Source organism: Rhopalosiphum maidis, chromosome 2 (genome assembly GCF_003676215.2).
Source record: "Rhopalosiphum maidis isolate BTI-1 chromosome 2, ASM367621v3, whole genome shotgun sequence".
Classification (NCBI taxonomy): domain Eukaryota; kingdom Metazoa; phylum Arthropoda; class Insecta; order Hemiptera; family Aphididae; genus Rhopalosiphum; species Rhopalosiphum maidis.
The window spans coordinates 37,742,588-37,767,582 of record NC_040878.1 but is presented as its reverse complement, the minus strand read 5'-3'; the positions used below and the strand labels follow the sequence as shown (position 1 = coordinate 37,767,582).

General features: G+C 24.5%; 1 protein-coding gene across 1 annotated transcript; it reads left to right on the top strand.

Moving 5' to 3' along the window:
• Nucleotides 1–334: 334 nt before the first annotated feature.
• Nucleotides 335–15,668, top strand: LOC113552209 (estradiol 17-beta-dehydrogenase 11-like). Its single transcript, XM_026954961.1, has 8 exons — nt 335–564; nt 7,355–7,481; nt 7,557–7,710; nt 8,855–9,009; nt 12,650–12,827; nt 12,913–13,042; nt 14,616–14,868; nt 15,474–15,668. Exons 2-8 carry the CDS (start codon nt 7,432–7,434, stop codon nt 15,547–15,549), a joined length of 996 nt encoding a protein of 331 aa, XP_026810762.1. The 5' UTR covers nt 335–564; nt 7,355–7,431; the 3' UTR covers nt 15,550–15,668.
• The last annotated feature ends 9,327 nt before the right edge of the window (nt 15,669–24,995 follow it).

Sequence of the window (24,995 nt, the reverse complement as noted above, 5' to 3'; positions counted from 1 at the left end):
ACTCCATTATTTCAGGAGATATCGCAATGAGTAAATCCTCACGGGACACTCTGTATACATAATAAATAACATATATTTGATAGGTACTTATCATGTGTTTTGTATATTGTATGGACTATGGATTCTCGTTGTTTTTTATCTGTTGTCGCATTATTTCCAAAACCGTTAAAAATTATTGTATATAACACTAGTTTTCTCGAAATCACGGTAGCGAAAAAAGAAAAGAAAGGAAAGCGTAGAACATAATAACACGATAACTGGATAGCGTTTAAAATGATTGGCGAAGAGGTGGAAAGTTGTTGTCACGGGAGACCGCACGATAATGAGCAAGAAAGCGTTTCAGACCTCAGTGCGTATTGTATTGCCGCGGCAGTGTGTTCACACGTGTGTGAACGGCAGTTTCAGTACTTGGCTGGCAACTGTAGTGGTGTTCTGCAGGTATTTACCGTGAAAACATCGTTCCTGTCAGAAAATCCAAACCGAAGTTTTCGTTAAAAAAAATATTACCTACAGCAAGCATCACTGCATACTTAGAGAACGGTTATTCGACAAAAACAAAATAAAGTAAGTGATCCAAAATTTGTTTTAATAATTAGTTTTGTTAAAAATACCAAAGGAGTCGAAGGAGAAATTACTATAGTATTACAGAATCACGTGTCTAAATAAATATTGTATAGGTTTTGTTTATATCAATTTAAAGGGGTAGGAAAAAAATATAAATTTGGTTTATTATATTTTATATTATTAATTATTATATTAGATTGTAGGCAGACCCATAACCTACAGCTGAATCACGCATTTATGACTCGCGATTATTGAATCTCAGTAGATGTGTAAAATGTATTTATACGAAATTTATTAATTATTGTATATTTCCTATGTAATATTCATGTACTTCGATATTTGTGTTCACGTCGGGCAGAGGCAGAGTAAACCGTGTCTGCACTAGTGCTGCAGAAGACGGGAATATTGATTTTATGGACAGCTGTAACCCGGTATACTGGTAATATCATAAAGTCAACCGTGGTTATAGTTATATGATTATATTACAGGGCTATCGTTGAATTTATGAACGTGAGTGTGTGATAATGAATACGTTGATTTGTGTTTGTGGTTTTTATTAAAAATAATTCTAATACGTTAGTTTTAAATATAATTATGTCGGTATATTATATAATGTAATTATTATGTCCATGCATAGTAGGTACATATATAATACATACCACATATATTAACGAAAGCGTAAGTAAAGTATGCAACCGTGTAGAGGGTGCTAAAATTATATAATTAAAGACTCAAAAAGTCTAGATTTTTTATAATTATAGCAATACACGTAAGCTGGTTACGAATTGTTTTTACTTTTCAGAATTCGCGATGATGACATGAGGATTATTCCCATTACCTTCATTTTTTCTTTGATGAAAATTTTTAGTACTTACAATCCATTTTTTTTATCTTCAATTAATGATTACCTATGTTATTACATATTTATTGATTTATTCATATAATTATTATTTTTATGTTTATTCATGTTTTCCTGCAACATTTGCATTTTAAATAAGGCAGTGATTATTAAACAATAAACATAATTTATACTAAATACAAAAATATATTAGTATTAAACATTTAAATAAAATAATAAAATATTTGTAAGTTATTAATTGTATTGTTTATAATTAATTAATATTAGGTAAGAATAATGATAATACTATTAGCAAAATATATAAGAATAAGATAGAAATAAAATAATTTTTAAGTGATCTTAAAAACTTTTTTTTACATATACTCGTATAATTCATAATTATATACCTAAATTTTTTTAAATTAAACGACCTGATATTTAATACAATGAAACTTTTTGTTATTCTAAATATAATTTAAAAACAACAATTCATTTATTTTTTAAACAAAAAATTCAAAAACAAATATTGTATGAAAAAATTAAAAGTATGAATTATTTTGAAGTACCTAAGTTTTTTTTGTTAATCAAAGAACAATAAATAAATTTGGATATTTTGAGAAACACATGGTAGTACTTAGTTGTAATAACAACGGTAATCAAGTAAAAATGTACCATACAGAATATTATATTTTTACTACTATCTTATACTAGTTTTACTGGTTTCAATATTGTGAATACTGCATCATTGCTGGAAGGCGTTACTTTTGCTAACTAGTTCCTACGTAAATTTTAAGGAAAGTGAAATCTTTAAAAAATATATTTATAGGAACGTGTGGCTTTCATTTATGCTATATCAATTTGTCTTTTATCAGTATTATTTACTAAAATTAATTACTTCTATAAATAATACTTCTATTTATTATTATAAAATGAGTATAATTAATTTAACCTGTTTACTATAAATATACATATTTCAAATATTATTATAATATCAGAAAAATATTGAAATTGTTTTAAAATAAATTTTAATAGTCACTGATTTTATTGTATCTAAATTTATATAAATGTAATTGTTGATTTTCAAAAAAAAAGTATAGTAATACCTATATTAATAAATGATTTGAACAATAATTTTTTTTTAAATATACCTATTATATATTTAACAAAATATTTGTACTTTCTCAAAATTCAAATAATTTAATATTAAAAAAATATATATTATAAAGATATATATCGCTTTATGTTAAGGACTATAGGTTAAATAAATTATCTGTAGTTAAATTATATAACATTTAAGATTTTTAATTTTAAATGTATCTATGAATATGTTGGTTATTGAATTCAAAGTACCGTATATTTCTAACTCAAAAAAAATAGTGCTAAAAATATTTTTAGAACACCGTCTTCATCAGAATCGTTTATTGTATACATTGAATTTAAATTGAATACTTCCATTACAATGACGAGGTACGTTTGAAAAGTTGAGACTCACTACTATACCCACTACGAATGACTTTCCAGGATTTTCTAATTTTATACTTGTAGAGTTTTTGCTTTTATCAGATCATATATTATAACAAATGCTCATGATTTTATTTGTGCATAATATACCAACGAATACTATTTGTTATGTACTATTTTTATTGCTTAATGCTTAATGGTTATCACTTATCATAATTACTACAATTTACTAATTATAACCATCAAATAATATGTATATGGTATATAATATAAGTTATAACAGGGTCCTTCTCAATTCTCATAAAAAATTTGAAATAATATTATCCTCATGTTTATGATATCAATCTTCTCAAATGTAGGTACATATTGTATTTAATCGAAGAATACAAGACATTTTTTATAAGAAAATAAAGCTTCAAATGTTAATTATATTAAGTAGTATAACAAAAATTAATAACTGTGATATATAATATTTATTTTTAATCATAAATAAATATATTACGTTATTTATTATTAATTTAATCATATTATGAATATCATCAATATTCATTCTTTTTATAGAAATGCAAGTCTAGTTTTTTTTTAAATTTAAAAAGAACATTGCAAAAACTTAACTGTTTTTTAAACGCAAATTCCGTTTCCTGGATATTGATCAATGAAATTGAGCTTGAGCTTTGTTAAGTTTATATACATATATTATTGTACAATATCAATTTTGAAATTAATTGATTTTGAGTGAAATGTTAGTTATCTATGATACCTATATAAATTGCAATTATTATTAATTTATATTTTATATTTTAGGATAATCGTTTTTACAATCTCTAAATTGTTTAATATTATACAATTTTACTCATTTAACTTGTTATTATTATTTTCCCGTGAATTTTTGGGACAAGTAATTTTGATACTAAATATAATGATAACGTCCATAACAATAGTTATACTATATTATTGCATATTATACTATGACATAATTAAGTTAAAATACATACCGATAAAAAAAGCAAGTTTCAAGAATTGTAAAGTAATGAAATTGGGAATTTTTATTTCCTATTACATTTAAACAGTCAAACGTCTTGGTAGGAATTTATGATGTTCCGCTTAATTTGTGTTCTACTTTACTGTTCTACATTTTCTGATTTGTTACATACTCTCATTTTATCTTCCAGTCCACACATTTTTTTTTTCAAATTTTAACAATGAAATCATTATTGAGCTATTAAAATCAGTTATTATATTATAGGTCAAAGTTAAAAATATATCGATAATATATTTTGCATCTTAAAAAATGAGTGACATATACCTATTGTGTACTGTAAATATGTTTGATATACATGTTCGCAGTATACACCGATATACTACGTTATACACATACAGTAGGTATGCTTACATAATGTGAGTATAGGTCATCTAAGAATATTTTAACATTTAAGAAGCATAGGGATTAGTTTAAAAAGTGTTGTGTAGATAATTATGTACTTCAATTTATGAATCAAATATGTATAATTATTTAAATTTAACCAAGTTCATAAAAATATTCGTAAAATTATATCATGTTAGAGTTTATTACCATGTATGATATAGGTTCAAAAATAACAAAAAATTGAAAATGATTATGTGTGTTAAACTTCCAGAATCTTAACAATATTATTTATTAATTATAATTTATCAATAGGTTTAAAATAAAGCCATGTATGAAATTATGTAAACAATTTCAATGGTATTTTGCATTACGTAATAGGCCTTCGATGTGAATAGAAGTCACGATTTTATTCATATTTTGTACATCAGATGTATCGCTTAACAAATTATTTACTAAGAGTACCTATACATTTCTCTTAGAAATATTTTACTTTGAATATCTTAAATATATCGAATACAATTTTAATTTATTTAATTCACTTACAAACAATGTTAATAAGATTTTTATTTTCCAATCAATCGTTTAAGCATAAATATTATGATGAGTAGATATATTGTGATATACGAACTATATATGAATAAACAGTTACAATAAATTATATAATAATTAATAATAAAAACAATAAAATCCAAACAGGATATAGATCCAAGATTCAGGTATTTGGTACTCAGTTCATTTTGATATTCTCCACTTAAGATAGTAGCTTATAAAAATATATGAAGTAATAATATTATAAATGTAAGTTAAATTTTAATTTTAATTCATCTTATTAAACAAAACTATTCAAATATTAGTTTAATATATAAGACGCTATAATCATAATATTATTATAAAGACTTCCCATAAAAAATGTATGATAATTTATTGAATGAATCATGAAAGAGTAGGTAACTTAAACCTATCCTCTTTCGAAATTATATTTAAACATTTGATTTTAGTATCAAGATAAACTATACATTTTATAAAAATAAATATCGTAAAATAATAATAATTGTAGTCGCATAATTATATTCATATAATATATATTAGGCATACATATTGCTATATTATTATATTAACGAAAAAACTAAAAAGATTAATAAAACTAAACTTCAAATGATGAAACTATCTTTTTTTTCTCTGAAAAGTGATCACACAAAGAACGTAGAACGTATTTTAAAACTGATGTATTCCTTTCCTTGCATCACTATTAAAGATATTCTAGTTCATCAAGTTATTTTATAATAGGTACATTTTAACAGAATTATGTGCAAATATCGTATAGATAGGTAGGTTATAGTCAAATCTATATAATATGTTATTATTATTATAATTTTAACATTTTAAAATATTCACATGATATTGGTATTTGTTTAGTATGTGACCTACCAAAACTATTACCACAAAATACGAAACTAATTTACAGTGGCGTATATAAGAGTGTTTTAGGAGTTCAACCCCCCCCCCCCTGAAATTAATGTCTAAATACACCACTGCTAATTTATGCCATAAATGTCATGGTGAAACAAATATGTAGGTACACCGTACACGAAGAAAAAAAGATTGGCTACTGGTGAAATTAAAAACTAAAATCCTACGAAAAATGCATAGAATATCAGCTGAAATGTTGCCTTGTCATTTAATTGAGGCATAGTACTGATCTATTAACAGGCAAGATACAAATGTTTTTTTAATTTTTGAGTGATGTACAAAAAGTGTATTGCCAAACATAATTTAATATTTATAATAAAATAATTGATGACTTTTAATTTTTACACTGATATTTTGTTGGCTGATATTGAATGTAATCCGTAATCTGTAATAATAAAATAACCTAATTTTATGATTTTTAATTATCTATTATTTAATTATCGGTCCGGTAGGTCACCCATACAAAACGAATATCCTTTACGGTAGGTCACGCGTCCGGTAGGTTACATACTTAACGAATACCGTAATTTATTCGTAATTTATAATTAATTTTATCACTTCAAAACTTTGATAAATATTAACATGTATTTAATTGCAAAAAGATAACTACGAAAAAATTTTTAAAAAAAATTATAAATGTAGATTTATCTACGTAAAACATATCTCTAGTTGCATATGTACTATGCAGCCATGTACATCCCGATAAGTGATAGTACAAGAAATTCAAACTTTAGAATATAATGATTATAGAAAATATAATTTCACTTTCATTAGTTTTTTTTAGGAAATAAACGCTTAAATTGTGTAATAATAATTATTTATGAGATGATTATTTTATGATTTTATATATCATAATATTAATCGTTACTATTTAGTCATCATTTATCAATATAGTTATATTAATATATTGATACAGTAAAAAAAAAAGTAATAATTGTTGATAATGTTAATTTGTGGTTTATGTAAAATATATAATAAAAAAGTATTAAGTATAATGAGTAATTTGACGTAAAACCCTCATTGTCGATTATCCCGATTCCCAGTTAATTTGTTTAAAAAAGTGTACATATAATTTTAAGTTTGTCATTAATAAATGTTATTTTCGTAAAAAAATATAATTATAATTTTTATCATTATACATTTTTAGAAAGTTTTTGCGCTTCACCATATTTTTGATTTCATTTATTGAACATTTTGAAGATTTTGATTTATAAATATCTTATATTTAACCAATAGTTTTTTATTTATATGCATTTTAATTTTTATGTATTTAGATAAATAGTTGTTAAGTGATAGGGTAGTAACCCAGTATAATTTATAACTTTATTCTTCGTAAGTTATAGTTTTAGAAGCTCTCTATAATAAAATATGATGATTTTTGCAAAATTATAGTATTACTTAAATATAATATATATAATTCTAAAGTTCCAACAATACAAAAATATTAAATCTTAATTTTTAAGCACAAAATTGATTTAAAAATTTGTATAACTATTGTATTAAATACTTAAATGTATTACTGAAGAAATATATATTGCACATAAATAAACATTAGTATTTATATTTACACATAAAATATCTATATTCTGCATAACCATTGTTATTAATTATATAACAAATAATATTATTGTGCATTATTTTTATTTTTATTTTAGGTGAGCATAAACACTATTCGAATGAAGTAAAATATAGTAATTTAAACAGTTTTATAAATACAAGGCTATCAGTAATCATGACAGAAAATAAAAAGGAATCAACTCATCCACCTCTTAAGAGATATAGGTAAGTACAAATCAATCTAGTATCAATAAATATATATTATAAAACGAAAATTGCATATTGATTGTTTATTTTTAGGTCGAATTCTATGGGAAATTCAGTTGCTTATGCTGGTTTATTACTCGTAGAGTTAATTCTGTTGGTTTTAAAATTCATTTATACTACTGTTGAGTCCATTATACGTACATTTTTACCACCATTAGAAAAATCACTTAAAGACGAAATTGTATTAGTAAGTTATTTTGTATATTATATAGTGCTATATTTAAGGGAAAAATTAATATATGCTTTAATTAATGTCTATATTAATTGGTTTTAGACTTGATACATATTTAGTATAGATAAGTCGTGGGTGTTTTAAGTACTGTATCTAACTGTAAAAATATAAAATAATATAATACCGATTAATGATTATGGAGTTAACTTTTTTTTTTTTTTAAAGACGTTTATTGAGTATTTACAATGTATACAAAGTTTGTACAATTAGTACATTGGAGGGAGTTGACAATGATGGGGCGGCGAAAAGGAAGTTCACATTAAAGCAGCTACCTGTACAATGACTTTAAGTAGTAGAAGTGTTGAAGAATTACAAGATGTTGTGGTCTCTTGATTATTTTCGGTTGAGTCGTCCAGTTGGGTTACCTGGAAGTGCTTTTGTGTGCAGTTTGGATATGAGTTGATTTGAGTAATCTTGCATTTTACAGTGTAATCTTTGGTAGAACGTGCTCGCAGTCTGGTTTATGATAGAAACTTTGAGGTTTTTGTGTAGAGCAGCATTAATGACATACCAGGGTACTTTGGTAACTATGCGAAGATATATATATTGGAACGCTTGGATTGACCCTTTGGTATGAAGTTTAACTATAATATATATATATATATCAGTTACGTCCTTAGTGTTTTTTAGAGATTAAGTTTCAATGTTTCACAGGATTTACCACTAATATTTAAGACGTCTTTCAATATTACAAATTATTATACAGTCATTTAAACGATCCTTTTTAGCGAACAAGATGTATTGAAAGACCTTACGAAACCACTGTACTTCCACGTGCATATTAGATTATATCAATATTGTCATAAGGTAGTTTGTTACGTATTTACCGTTTTTTGGCACTACATAAACTACATATATTGTACTCTAAATTATAATTTCAAAAACCGGTCGACAAGTGTCAAAAACAAATATTTATTTAAATAAATTTAACAGTCTTATTAATGACGTTAATATATGTTTTTATTGATTTTTGGGCTGCATAAATAAATATACAATTAATAACAATTTAATAAAATACGTAATTATAATTTTTAATTAATTTTCTTTTTTTTTAATACTAGCAGTAATATTTTTGTTTGTCATATTATTTTTTTTCTAGATAACTGGTGCTGGTCATGGTATTGGTCGAGAATTGGCATTATTGTTTGCTATACAAAATGCAATTATTGTATGCTGGGATTTAGATGAAAGAGGAAATAATGAAACTAAACAAATTCTTAAGATCAAGGGTTATAAACGTGTTTACACTTACAAGTAAGTATATTTTTACAATTTCAGGTTTAGACATTTGAAATAGGATTTTTTTTTTGACTAACTGTTATTCATTGGCCCAACCCTACAAAAAAAAGTAAAGTCTATCAATAATGATATAAAAATATAATAACTAATAAGTAAGATATCTAAATAATATTATTTATTTGTAAATAAAATAAAAATCTATTAATAAAATATGCATTGGAAATTAATGTGCATATTTTTATTAAAATATATATTTTTCATTTAATTTTAAATAACATCACTATGCACTGGCATAATATAGATACACAAAAATTAATAACATCAAACATTTAAACTAAATTATAGGTTTATAATGTTTATATGTAGACAGTAATTGTATAGGTAACAAAATAAAAATAAAATATATGATGTTATTACTACAAAATAAGATATATATATATAGGTATATAGGTATATACTGCTGAACTAACATTTTTAGTTTTTACATAATTCGTATAATAGATATATGATTTATTATTATTTACAGAAAATGCATAATTTATTTTAATTATTCAAATTTTGATACTATTAGATAAACTCTTTATGTTTAAATTGTATTTACTATAGTAAAAAGATTAATTAAAATTTAAAAAATTAATTTGAGTTAAATAATTAAATAATTAATTGAATACAAATAAATAATTTAAAAATAGTTGATGTAACTTAAATTTTGTAATCATTGATTAATTGTTTTTTGGTATTAAGTTTTCATTTTATGTAAAAGCATAAAACACATTAGATTCTGAACGAGACTTTACATTTATTCATTTTAAAATAATGTTTTTTGTGTATCTATAAGTACACTGTACACTACAAGTAAGCAAATTGGATCTCAAAGAGGTCAAAATTAAATATTTTCAGAACTTTTTAAAATAATTAAAATGCTTTTTAAAGTATATTACCCGTTTAAAATAAGTCAATAAATAATAATAAACTTATTGTTTTTCTTTTTTATTTACAAAATCTATTATTTTTTTTATTAGGAAATATTAGTAATACATTATAATGTATAATAAAACCCTGTATTTTAAAGTCTTTTATATTTTTTTACATTTCGTAATTTATGACGTAAGAGAAGTCTTAATGAATTTGATAATAATGGATATTAAATAAGTTGATCTTGACTGATGCTGATTTATTTAAGTATTATAATAAATATTAACAGTATGTAGAATTGTCTTTGTCTACTGTGAGCCCTAATTGTATACAATACTTAGTAATATTATTGCATAATAATCACATAAATCAAGGTGCGGGGGTTTATAAATTGTATATCATCATAAGAAATGCATAGTTCTATTATTTATATTGAACCGTAAAGAATATAAAAACAAATGACGTTGACCTAGCCAAAATTCACGAATGACATTGACATAGGTCTTGATATACGTATACAATCTCTATGTTAAAATTGCTTAATACGTGATTTGACTGAAACATTACTATTAGACAAAAACATAAGTATTTTTAATTTTTTAATGAAATTTCACATAAGAAAGCAAATATTTAACTGTTTGAATTAGAAAAAATCTACGTAGTTTAAGAACACATTGAAACTTTTAGTTGCGTATGCCATGACCAATCAAAGTTGTAATATACTATAAAAATTATTCTTTATTTTTGATTTAGACTTATATTAATAACTTATAATTTAAATATTATAGCTCTATGTTTTACACGAATGAACAATTAACATAAAAATAAACAAATTATACCTACCGATATCAAAATCGTTTAGTTGAAAAACTAGTAAAATTGATTAACAAATACATAGTTCGAAGATTAGTGTGTTCAATTTGAAATTTAGAATTTAATAATTGGGGACGTTCACATTATTCTATAATTATCTTAAATATTTAAATAGTTAAGTAAATTGAAAACTCAATAGGATTTGGGTTTAATTTAGGCCATAAGAATTGTATATACTTATAACAATGCGTTTCAAACATTTTGATAACATCTTACACAATTTTTATATTATTTTATTTAGATATATAGACATATTTGTAGTATATAGTTAAAAAATATTTAAATTTTTTATATACGACTATAAAAGAAGCTCATTTATATAGTTTTAGGTTTTCAACTTATTCAGTTTAGTTATTTTAAAAATATATTATTATTAGCGATAGTATTCCATTTTCATCATGTTTCAGTAATACAAAGTACAAATTAAAATTATGTAATTATAATAAATATAGGTATAAATGAATAATAAATCTGTATAAATGCCATATGTAGTAAAATGTAAAATGTAAAATGTATGAATCTCAAAATATCCTTTACTAAAATTCTTGTGAGTAATATCCAAATCCTGCTTTATTTCTCTAAAGCGAAATATAGGATATAAATAGGCAATCTTCCTTCCAACACACAACCACCGAAACCTGCACCACCACGATCAGTTAATATTACTTAATACTTATATTACTTATATTACAGTATATAATTTACTGTATAACTCCAGAGATCACCTTCCAATGGATATCGAATACACAAATAAAATTACAAAGTGAAAGTAAAAGTATCTGCGACACAAACTTAACTACATATTCTAACTGGTTCTATATATAATGGTGGAATAACTTAATACCTACGTATAATGATTCTTGTACCTAAATTCCGTTTATTATTTTAGACCGTCAATTATCTTCTTTAAAAGGAAATTTAATTAATACATTATCTATTTTGTAAGAATCTGCAGCCATTGGTACACCTAATACCCACCAATTAAATTTGACACAAACAATTAATAAATATTGTATTTGGAATTAAAAAAGAACTAATGAAGAAAAAATTATATTCTCATGCGAATAATCTCCATCAATCATATTACTTAAGTTATTATTGTGACATATATGTACAGGAACACTAAATATTTGCGTGTGAAATAAATACTTGATAACATTAAAGACTAACAGTATTTTTATTTTTTTTAATAAACTTGAAGTTTTTAATTATAAAGAAAATAACCAGGAAAGAAAGTATATGTTTTATTTTGTTATATTTCTTAGATGATATTAATTAAGTGGTAAAATATTTTTAGTAATAATTCGTCGTATATAATTTTAATTAATATAATATTCCTAGATATTTTTATATTTTTAGAAATTAGGACAAACACTTTTAAAGTTTTGCACGTTTTAATTGTAACTATCGTTACTATCATTTTTTAGTTAGATAATATGCTACAATATCTTTACGGTATATCTTGAGCCGCGCATTTACATTATACATTATCTACATATAAAAATTTTTATTACATAAGCAACATAAGCAATTTAACTGTTTATCTTATATTATAGCCATATAGGTAGTTGGTACGTACTATATATATGTGTAACTTTAAATGTATTATAACTTATAAATTACTATTAATATACCTTACCTTATATATAAAAATATAGGTATATTATGTAATATGATGTCCAGTTTATTTATTCCTTCCAAAGCTCCTAATGGTATAATATTTTATATTAATATACGATAAATTACATAGTTTATATTAAAGGTTTTAAAAATGTCGTTATAATACGACATTTACAAATTGAATACCTAATTGTTACTTTTATACTAGTATTGATATCCGAATTCACTATTGTTTATATTTTTTCAGAGTAGACGTATCCAATAGACAAGAAGTTGTGGATGCTGCAGCCTTAGTTAAACAGGAAGTCGGTAGCGTCTCTGTTTTGGTAAACAATGCGGGCATTATGCCATGTAGACCGTTATTTTCTCAAAGCCACGAGACAATTGAAAAAGTATTCAACGTCAACGTTTTAGCTCATTTTTGGGTACCTAAACTCAATGCTAAAAATAAATTGAATATTTGACTAATATATTAATATTTTCTACGTACTAACTTTAAATTTTTATTAGGCTCTAGAAGCTTTTTTGCCAAACATGATTGAAAATAACCATGGTCACGTAATCGCTTTATCTTCGATGTGCGGTGTCATTGGCCTCCCAAATGTTGTTCCATATTGCGCTTCGAAATTCGCCGTAAGAGGTATTATAGTTTGTTTATCAATTCGAATATAATTTTACAAATCCAGTTACTTATCACTTATCAGTTATCATTGCCTTACGTTAAATACAAATATAATAAATGTGATGTGTACATTATGAACTCTCTCTTTTTTCACGAATAAAAATTTTTAATCGTTTGAGTTTTCAGCGGTATTCAAGGTAGTCAAGAACCAAGGTCGTAAAAAATGAGAGTAATCCAATGAGATGCTTTTTTATGTAATGACATATCATATACATATATTTTTTTTTTATTATAATATAATAAATTACGTTTATTCAAGCTCTTTATGAAGTCATTGAAACGTATATTTTATGAAGATATTTATTATGGGTTTCAACTTTCAACTTACAAGCTATATAAACGAATATGAAATTATAAAACATGGCATATTATTAAGTATTAATATTTCTATGATATTAATTATACACATGACGCATAATTTTTTTTATACTACCTATATCAAGTACCTAATTTGAAATGTATATTCATTTATAAAAACTTTCGTAAAAATTATGAATTTTTTAGTACAATATTAAGATATTAAGATTGAATGTATAGAATGGATGATTAATTATTTTATTAATTTAATTAAAGATGGATTCTAATCATTAAAATTATTTTTTAAAACACGCAAATGAACTGTACGCATATTATAAGTTGACAGATGAGTTATAAGTTATATATTATTGTTTAAAAAACATTTAGTGAAAATAAATACATATACTTTTTATTGCGATTCTTTGTGTGCACGTTTTATGGTTTAATATTTATGTGTGAAATGTGAAAATTATTATAATTATTAAACATTGATAAGTGATAGCATTTACATCATTAGCAAATACAAAACACTGATGAAACTATTTACGTATTGAACATAAGTTAAATAACTTTTTAAACAAATAACGTTTTGTTTCATGAAACAAAATAAAATGATAAATATGATGTACCTGGTACCACCGTCTTCCATATTGGTAGATTGTGTATTATATATAATACTTATTAGTTATTAATGTTATTATAATTCAGTACTACTTTGGATGATATGTTTGCACAACAGTACCTAATAAAAAAATATAAAATTCTTTAAAAAAAATTGTATTTTCAAACAGTAGGTTGTTGATAACCATATGATATATTCCTACAGCATATTATATAAATTGTATACTATTTTATCAACGACGTATAATAATAAGTAATAGTTCTTAGAAAATTGTATGTTGTTTTGTTATCCTTAAATAGAAATTGTATAATATTTATTTACATTTACTTCATAAAATAAGGTTATAAAGTAATTATCATCTAGAAATTATTTTAAAGTACCTACTATTATAATATATTACCTATGAATTATTCATTCTGCAGATTGCATTATGTAATATGCAACGATGTACTTTGAAAACGTATATAGTTATATTATATCGTATATATAAATTAAAATTTATTTTGTCAATTTCCTAATATATATTATACGCAGTTGCAGTTGTAATAAGTAATTATTATTTTCAATATTGTCATTGACTTATTAAATATAATAGCGTGTCGGGTTTTGCAGGACTCATGGAAGCCTTATACGAAGAATTAAGAGTTGGAGATACGAAAAACAATAAATCTGAAATCAAATTCACTACAGTTTACCCAATTATGGTTAATACAGGACTAGTTAAGAAACCTAGAAATCGATTCCCATTCTTGTTGGATATGCAATCGCCTGAAAAAGTAGCCAATATCATTGTAAAATCGATGAGGCGTAACTACAAAGAAGTTAGTATACCGTGGATGCTGATGCCTCTCGACCGGATATCCAGGTACCTATATAATATTATACAGAGTGATCCGTGAGTACCAATATTATTATTACAAACTATAAAGTTTGGTATATAATAACGGAATTCGCATCGAACCCTTCTATTTTGAATTGATGAAATTGTGTACCGTTGGTGAAGATACTTAGTTTTAATGTAAAATATACAAATCCACAAATTCTTTACAGCTGATACATTGCATTTTTACTGTTTATTATATTGAATGAACTATACAAATAAAAAATGAAATTATATTATACTTAGACGAGATGTTTATATGCCCCATCATGCTTGTCTTGATATATCCCCATCAACTAATAATATGAATTGACTATTTTATATTTTTAATTAACACGATAAATTATATTATTATGTTCAGCCAGTAAATAGGTAATTTAATTAACAATATAATACAATTTGCGGATCTATAATTCAAAATTATTGATAAGTACTACTACACGAAGACTAATATCCTATACTCCTAACTTATATATATCTATTACTAATGTACTAGTATAAATGAAATATCATTATCCAATATTGATAAGTCATAAAAACTGTATTTGTAAATTCTATACATTTTTAATAATGTGTCCACGATTTTATAGACTATTGCCCGGTAAATTCATTCAGAACGTTAAAGATTTCATCGACACCGGCTTGGATCCACACACAGATGATTAAATTATAGGTATCAATCGTTTTACCGCTAACATAATTAATTATATTATTATAAAGCTTTTGATAATATTTTTTTTAAATTACTTGATAATTGTTTTTTTTTATATTCGTTTTTATTTAATGATGTCCGAATTTTCAACAGTAATTATATTTGTATTTTAAGGTATTTATGGTTTTGTATATTTATATAATATTACTATACTTCTTGCTTGTTAAAATTATATGATTTTGTAAATAATTGTTTGTACAATAAATACAAGATGTAACTTTAAAATTATATATTTTTCTAGAAAAATAATTTATTTGCAAGACATGTACGACCAAAATAATTTATAATATGTGTGTAAAGAATGTATTAGGGTAACTGACTCCTGTACCGCTGTATATTATAAGCATTGTTTGAATTTTAAATTATTATCATTGTTTAACTGTAAATAGCCAACCAACCTATGGTTAACATAGTTTTTGCATTATATGCAAGTGAGCAGTTATCATAGTTGAGAATATTTGCTCATATAATATAATTGACAAAATATGTATAACAATTAACAACTGAATATTTCAAGTACGATTGGTATGTAAATGCCGTTTAATCAATTTATCTTATTTCAGTTATCGCAGGTGTATAAAAATGATTCAACAAATTCTGTGCAGCATATTATTTTCTATTTTTTAGAAAAACTTAACATAGATGACGGATTTTAGTTTAATATAAATTAAATTATAATTGACCCGTGAGTTAATTAATCGTATTTTCGAATGTAATGAATAATGGTTGATCTTATTCAATAATCAACATATTATTATATTTAAATAGAAGATAGAAGATAGGCGCACTACAAATATAGTTCACCTATGGCCTAATCCCTTTGGGGGCCTTTGTTTTCCTTTATGTGTATGGTGTGTGTGTGTATGTGTGTGAATATTCATCAACTGAAAATATCTACTAAACGACAGCTCCTGTGGCTTAATTTTTTGTTGTTCGACAAAATTACTTAGGCCATTAATTTATGAAATAAAAATTTTGAGAAAAACCGTATACAATATAATTGTTTAAATAATTTGTACTTACCTACAAAATATTATAGGTGGGTTAGGTGTTAAGTATATTATAGTGTAGGACCATCGACACGACAGGCGTGCTCTATCGCCTCGCCTCTACCACGTAACTTAGTCGGTCGTTACTATGTATAGATTATAAATTATAATCCAAAAACATGCTATTGTCATTCCTCTTTTTAAATCGAGTAACTCATGTTTCATACCTACCATAAGATTTTTCTATAGTTGTTAAAAAATAAAAATAGTTTTGATGTATTACTTGCAATAATATTATTTATCATTTATCGGATGGTTAAGTGGTGTTTATGTTAAGTGTTAAGTGTTTATTTAAATCATAAGAATGAATTAATTAAAACGTTATTAATTCCATTTACGGGTCACACTAAACTACTAAAGCTATAACTGTACTGGACTAAGTTTGGTTGATTGAATTTTTTTTGATATATAACATGATGCTCGTCATCTACCTATATTTATCATTATCTTATACACTTGCATTTATTATACTTCATACCTACCAATCAACGTCACGATGAATTCCGGTACAACGCTTGCGGTATAAATCTCTCGATAATTATAAATTAAATAATTTTTTTTTTTTATATTATTAATATATTTAATAATGTTATATGCTAGTCACTCGTACAGTCACAGTAGTCACACATTCGAGTATCCGACACACACTATAATATAGTTACTACAGCAACCGGTTTATTTTATGCAGCGATTTCAGTATCGATCACTATCGGTGGATCATTCGAACATCGAACGTGATAAATATGACAGTGTATACAATATGATTGCCTACGCATGTAGCATGCTCAATATTATAAATAGTAAAGTAGTAAACGTATAACATTAAAATTTGAATTACTTAAAAAAACAAATCATGTTCCATGAAATAAACATATAGGTACCGTTTAATGCGGTTCTATTGCGAGTAATTATAGTAATATCATAACTCACGAGAGTATAGTTATATTTTCAGTATCTCCGTCATAGTTTGATATCGCTTTATAGAAGAGCAAACCATCGGAGGTCGTCTCTATACCTATACACTCTGGGGGCAAATCCTATATAGTATATACACCTGACGAGTCTGATCATAATGCGTATTGTACGTTTAGAGGACATTATACCGACCAATATGGCAATACACACAGTCAAATAATCCACTTCTCCGACAGAAAACATAATACATATTATTATAAACAGGAAAACAGTTTACTTCGTAGTTCATATCACGAAAAGTTTTAGGATAAAGTCTAAATCATAAAATCTCACGTATTAAATAAATCAAATTAAGAGAACTAATTATTTATAGATACATAATTACTCGTATAATATTAGTGCCTGGGTGATGTAAAATTCGATACAATCTGTTGTATATACTATAAGTAACAAGGCGTGTATTTTTTAGTTTTATTTTTGTGTCTGAACCTTATATAATTATATCTGCAAGTATTATATAATTGGAATCCACTATATATAGTATAAACCAAGGGTGGCCATTGACCAACTTGCGACTCTCGTCATTGTCAGATGCGGCTCGCGTCTTGTCTATGAAAACAAAATTTAATTATTATTATTATTTATTATGAATCATAATTGTTTGGTAGACATTAAAAAAAAAAATTATCAAATTATACAAATTGTATACCTTTAAAGATTTTGGTTCTTGGTATCATTGTATTTTCCATGTTTAACTCGCGAACATATTCATATTGGTCACCCCTAGTACATACTTATTATAAAATATTGCCACAAGTTTATAGATAAACATATACCTATATAGCTATGTGTATTGTATATAATACCGCACATCAATTCCCATGGCAAATTAAATGTCCGTATAGTTACTTCTTTAACCATATTGTACGTAAACCTAACAGATTTCAACACAGATATTTGAGTTGTTTTGATCCAATTTGATCAAAAAAACAAAGGTATATAGTTTTATTAAATCATAATAACTATTATTTTTACTATTTATTTTCTGGAGCCTTTAATAAAAATTACATCATTGGTTTTTTATGAGTCAACATTTGTGTGTTGAAAAGTTAAAAGTATAATAAATATAAAATAGCCTACGAAACTACGGATCTTATTGAATCTATTGACGAACATTTTATTAGAGTTGGTCAAAAACTGTAAATTTACATAAGGTCCGTAAGAATAATCCGTTCTAAGGCTTATTTTATTTCTAGTAGATATTCTTCAGTACGGTCATTGTCCGTTACAAATTAAATAATGCCAGTGGATTTACCCTATCTTAAACTCCGTTAAATGTTAACTATAGTCGGGTGAATGAAAAGTGGCCGCTTATGCCTACGCGCTTAGCGGTGAATTTTTATCATTGAACCGCAAAAATTATGGAAAAAAGCGCGCGTATTTCGAATTATTAATCATTTATTAATCAATCAATGCGTGATTCACTTTGAGAAGCCATGGCTTATCGAAAAAAAAGGTTCCTATCATATTGCCAGCGGCCACTTTTCATTCACCCGACTATAGGTACACATATGTTTAGCAAAATTATTTGTGTAGTTTTGGTAAAATATAAAACACAGGTTTAAAATTATAAAATGCAATTTTAATAACTAGGTATTTTATTTTCTGAAACTATTGGCAATCATATTATATACAAATAAGAAAATATTCGTTTTTCTTGAGCCAAAATAAAAATTTTCGTGGAAGCCTCTTTTTAAAATGTATAATCAAGAAATTTAATTTAAGGTACCCATCCTTAGGTATGTAGTATTACCTATGTATCAAATTTCTGAATTATGACTGTGCGTCAAAGACATGGCCGTAAGTTGCTAACAAACACACACACACACATTGTCTTATATTAATAATTAATATATATACATATAAACGTATATGTTTATGACTAATAAGTACACTATATAAGACTGTATGACTGAACGTCATGAATGTTATGATTGATAACGGGTGATTAAAAATATAAATTATATATAACTGACGAGGCTGTAGTTAAGTTGACGACGTATCGCATTAAATGATCGATGAATTGGTAATGCGCGGTAATAATTATAATAATACGCGTAGTACGCTACTTTATGTGTATACCTACAATAATATTACATATAGTTACCTACATATTATGTATCCTATTTGTACAACAACAACAATAATACGTATATAAATGTGTGTGTGTAAGTGTGTTTCGTAAAACGTACATAATATATATATATATCGCAATGTTATAGCACGGCGTGAGACAACTACTATAATAGTTATCGCAGCGCCCAACTATTAATGAGGCAATAATATAATAAAAGCGTTCAAACAGTTGCCGTCATTTGTCGAGAGCTGTCTGCGTGTCTGTGTGTGTTTTTTGTTATTAATTGTCGGATAATTATACGAAATATCCGTCTACAAAAAAGCCCGCATATAGGCAGTTATATCATAGATGTACCACGGGCAACAGTTGACATATGGGTGATACCTAATCAAACGGAATCATTTTTGTTTTTTGTTTTTTAACTAGTGTGTTCAAATTCAATATCACGTGGCCTGAATTTATTCAAATTTATCACTATATCCCATACACCGGAATTTTTTCCAGATTAGTCTCATGCGAAATACAAACTCGGCACATCGCCACAGAAAAAAAAACCATGTGGTTTCAATTTCAAAAATCATTAACGTGTATGCAGTATAATAAATGTATTACTCATTATCTTAATTATAATAGTATTGGATTTTAATAAACTCACATCATATCTTTAAAAATCAAACTTTATTTTATCTATGAAACAAACTAAAATAAATGCGACTCAAATTGCAAATTCTAAATGTAGTTATGTTGTTATACATATATGATATATTATATTATTGTATAGCAGGAATATACGTATGTTTCAGTGTTCGATACATATAAAGTGGAGCCTCTGTTTAACAAAACTCTCTATATGACGAAATATTTTATGAAATCATACAATTTCCATTAAAAAACTTTATATTTAATAAATTAATTTTGTTTTATTTTTCTAAACATTTAAAAACTATTGTATAATTATTATAATTCATACATATTTATAAAGTATACAATCGTCAGTCAGACTTATTTAAATAAGTGCAATCATTTTTATTGTCAAAAATCAAAGTGGAACAAATATTATCCAATAAGATATCAAAAGTTCTTCGACAACATAAAAAAAAAATTATAATTTACATAGATACTACATAATTATAAATAAACTCGTTTAAAAATATTTTATTTTTATTTCAATCGATTTATTAATATTATACAATATACATGCATATTATATATTATTATTTACATACTTTTCGTATACTAAAAATAAGATTTTAAAGTGAAAAAAATATTATTTTCTTAACAACATTTTTATTTAACGAGTTTCTGTCAAAGAATCTTTAAGTTCTATAAAAAAGGTTCTATTGTATGTGAGAAAAATAATACAAAATGTATTCGTTAAATAGACATTTTAATGGTTCCATAAAATATTTCGTTGTATAGAGTTAGGTAGATATATTAAATAAATGTTCTACTGTATTATTAAATACATACAGGAAAACTGGCGTAAAAGGACAATGCTATGAGTAAAACCCTAATTATATATAATATGTTTTATATACCAAAACGCATAATTTCTGAATTTTTAACGTCTTGATTTTTTTCTCAATTGCATATTTTTTTTGTTTTAAACAACTGTTATTAAAGTTGTTTTTCTATAAATAAAGTACCTTGGTAGTGAATTATGCATAATAAGGCCATAATTTTTAAATAAAAACACTCTTTAAAAAATAAATAAAAATACTTTTAAAAACAAGTTTCTGTTAAATTTATTTAACATGGAATATGTTTTTAATTTGTATAATTATTTCTATTTATAAAACTCTGAATGTAATTTAAAAGAAACGAGTGTATACACTATATTCAATTAACCAAGTGCCTACTTTATGTATATAATATATCATATATAAATAGAAATAAATATTAATGTTTTCAAATATTTATTACAAAATGTAAGAAGTAATTTTAATTTACACTCAAACTAAATTTTCAAATATCTTTGTATTTTGTTGTACAAGATTTAAAAAAATGTATAATATGAAACATTGATAAAATAGATATTGATGGATAAAAATGGATAAAAATGGATTACTCAGAAATATGAAAATACCGTCGAAGTTAAAAGAGATTGATAAAATTAATTTTAAAACATTTATCATCAAAAACAAAGTTTGCTGAACATTTGTAAAAAAAATGTATTTCAAAGCTGTCGTTCTATTTTAAAACCTATAGAGCTATAGCTGTATAGTAAGTAAATACAATTAAGATTAAAACTTTAATCAGAGTCCGATGTATTAGATCCGGAATAATAAAATTGGCTATTAAAATTAGAATTCAATCCGGAGTGAAAGAGAAAATTTCGGAGCAATTATTATTCCGGAGTTGTTACCTACTGGCTACTACAGTACGAAACAATAATTATAGGTTTAGATATGTTGCTCCGAATCTGTCAAATTAAATCAATTTTGTACACCGAATAATAATTTAGATGAGTAATTATTTTCTTATAAAAATTTATCAACATTATCTATTCTAGGTAATCCCCCAGAACAGCTAAAGCGAAAATGGTGTCGTGATCTGCTTAATTATCGTTGAACTAACTTAGTTAAAAAAAAAAAAAAAACTCAAACTAAGTAGTGCAACTATTGGGTAGCTTCTCCCTCAAAAGCCTCACATATTATAATATAGTTAACATGTTTCAAAAAATAACATATTTTAAACTAAATAATATGGGTCATTATATTACTTTTTTTTTTTAATATGTTGATTGATTTAGATCATTGTATTATAGTCACCTAATAGAATATTATATTCATTGTTCAATGTCTAACGTTAATAACTAATTATCTATCACACGTTAATAGTTACATTTTATATTATATAGTAATTACCAATTAGCAATCGTTTCTATATTAGTTTTAACCTTTTGAAATGTTTTATAGTTTTTTACTTATATAATAGGTATAGTAATTAGACTATTATAAAAATACTCATTCTTCTATGGGCAAACAATGAATAATTTAATATACATAAAATGTATTGATATATGTTAGTATGTCACTAAGTATTAAATACCAATATATTGTTAAATATTTTTTGAAGTCGTATATAACTAAAATTTCTTTAAATTTTAATTAGGGTTACTTTTTCTAATGTTTAAACAAATTTTCAAATAATTATATACGACGGATATTAAATGAGTTAATATTTCAGAAAAACTACATTTGCTCAAAAACTTTCAAACTAACTTATCCAAACTGTTGGAAATATGGCAAAGAAAAATAATCTGTCAAAAAATATGTATATTAAAGAAGAAATTACAAAAATTCAAAAAGTTAAAAATCATTGTTATTAAGGTACCTATACTTATTTCGTAATAACTATACAAATATATTATTGTTATACATAACATATATTATATATTAGTATATTACTATATTTTTACATTTCATACATTCGCTATAGCAATATCCTCAAAAGTCTTCTACATTTATTTATGATATTCAAGTCGTTATTAGATTATTATTATTAAACTTCTCTCTACAATAAAATTTATATGTTATTTTGTTTTGATTATCACCATTTCATTTTTTCTTACATATCCTTCATTAATTAATAATCATTAATAATTAATATACATACAGACATTAATGGAATAACATCAAAAACAGCAACGAATTACAAAACATACGTAAATATTAGTAATATAACTATTATCATATATTCATAAGAAAAATAAAAATACTGAATAATTATTTATAAAATATACTCACACAGTCATATAATCATGTTTTATGTATCATATAACATGACGTGATAAATTTCAAATATTAATACTTATTTGTATGTTGTACCTAATAACTGTAATAATAAAGTAATTTCTTCTCACAATATGTTTAAGTAGTTATGAAATTTAAGTAACTTTTTTTAAAGATATAGAAATTTCGAAATCTCAAGTCAATCCAAGTTTGATTAATTTAAGTACTACCTATAACCGTCAATATAATTGTTTGAATAATTGACTTTAACTGACAGAAGAGTTCAGGATAATATAGTTTTACTAACGAAGCCATTTGCAGGTTTGTCGGAGAAAATGATTTATAGTACTATACCTAGTATACCAACATACTTAAGAATATGACGCGTGTAACAGTCCTTTCTTTTTTGAATGATGAAATTGGCCACAAATTATTTTCCGTCATTTTGATGTATTCAATCGATAATAATATGTACTACAATATTTTATGTAGATACCAATATAATAATTGTATATATTGTTTAATATATAATATATTCAAGTATTCAATCATTACTAATCAATGTCCAATTGTAATTTTTTTTTTGTACTTAGTTATTATGATAAATGTAGATACCCTACATATAGTCGTATAATATATTTGTATTTTATTAATATCATGCTTGTCCCGTTTTTAAAACTTCAAAAGTATATATTAAAACAATTAAAACTTAGTGTTGCAACAAAACGGTAGATATTATTAATTAAATATACATGATAAAACAATTTCTTAAAACTTCTTTACTTCTTAAAAAGTAGTGGTCAGTTTTATTATTACTTATTGTAATCTATTAGAACAGATTTATCTATTTTGATTAAAATCTAACAATTATTTCATATGAAAGACATTCATATCGTGATTTTAACTAATAACTTTATTTTAATAAATGTGAAGTATAATATTATGAAATGTAAATTTATATTTATTAGAAAATAAAAATATATGGTTGTTATTATTCTATTGTTATATTTCCACTATTTCCAGATGAATAAAAATAATAATTATTATTAACTAGTATAAATAATAGTTATTCCTGTAGTTCTCATACAAGTTAGAGTAAATAAAAATATACGTATTGTAAAATAGTAAATACTCGTATACTCATTATAATAATGAATAATAATAACACCACAATGTATAATATCCATATTATTGAAATTTAAAAATTAAATTTGTATACATAATTTATTAATTTTTGTCTTAATTTGTATTTTGTTTATATATATCCATTATCCAATTAATGTTATTGTATGAAACAAAAATATTCAAAATAATACATATAAATTAAACAAATTGCTACAGCCTGATGTGGCCCGGACGCTAAGTGTTCTAATAAGAAAAAACATGCACAATACATAGATGTATAATATAAATAATTTAATAATTCTACAATAAAAATATATGGTCTGTAATTATTATTGTGAAATGTTAACATATACGAGTATACTATATAATTATAGTTTGAAATAAATAAACATAAATCATTTGAAAAAAAAGTATGTTTATAATAATAATTGGTGTGATAA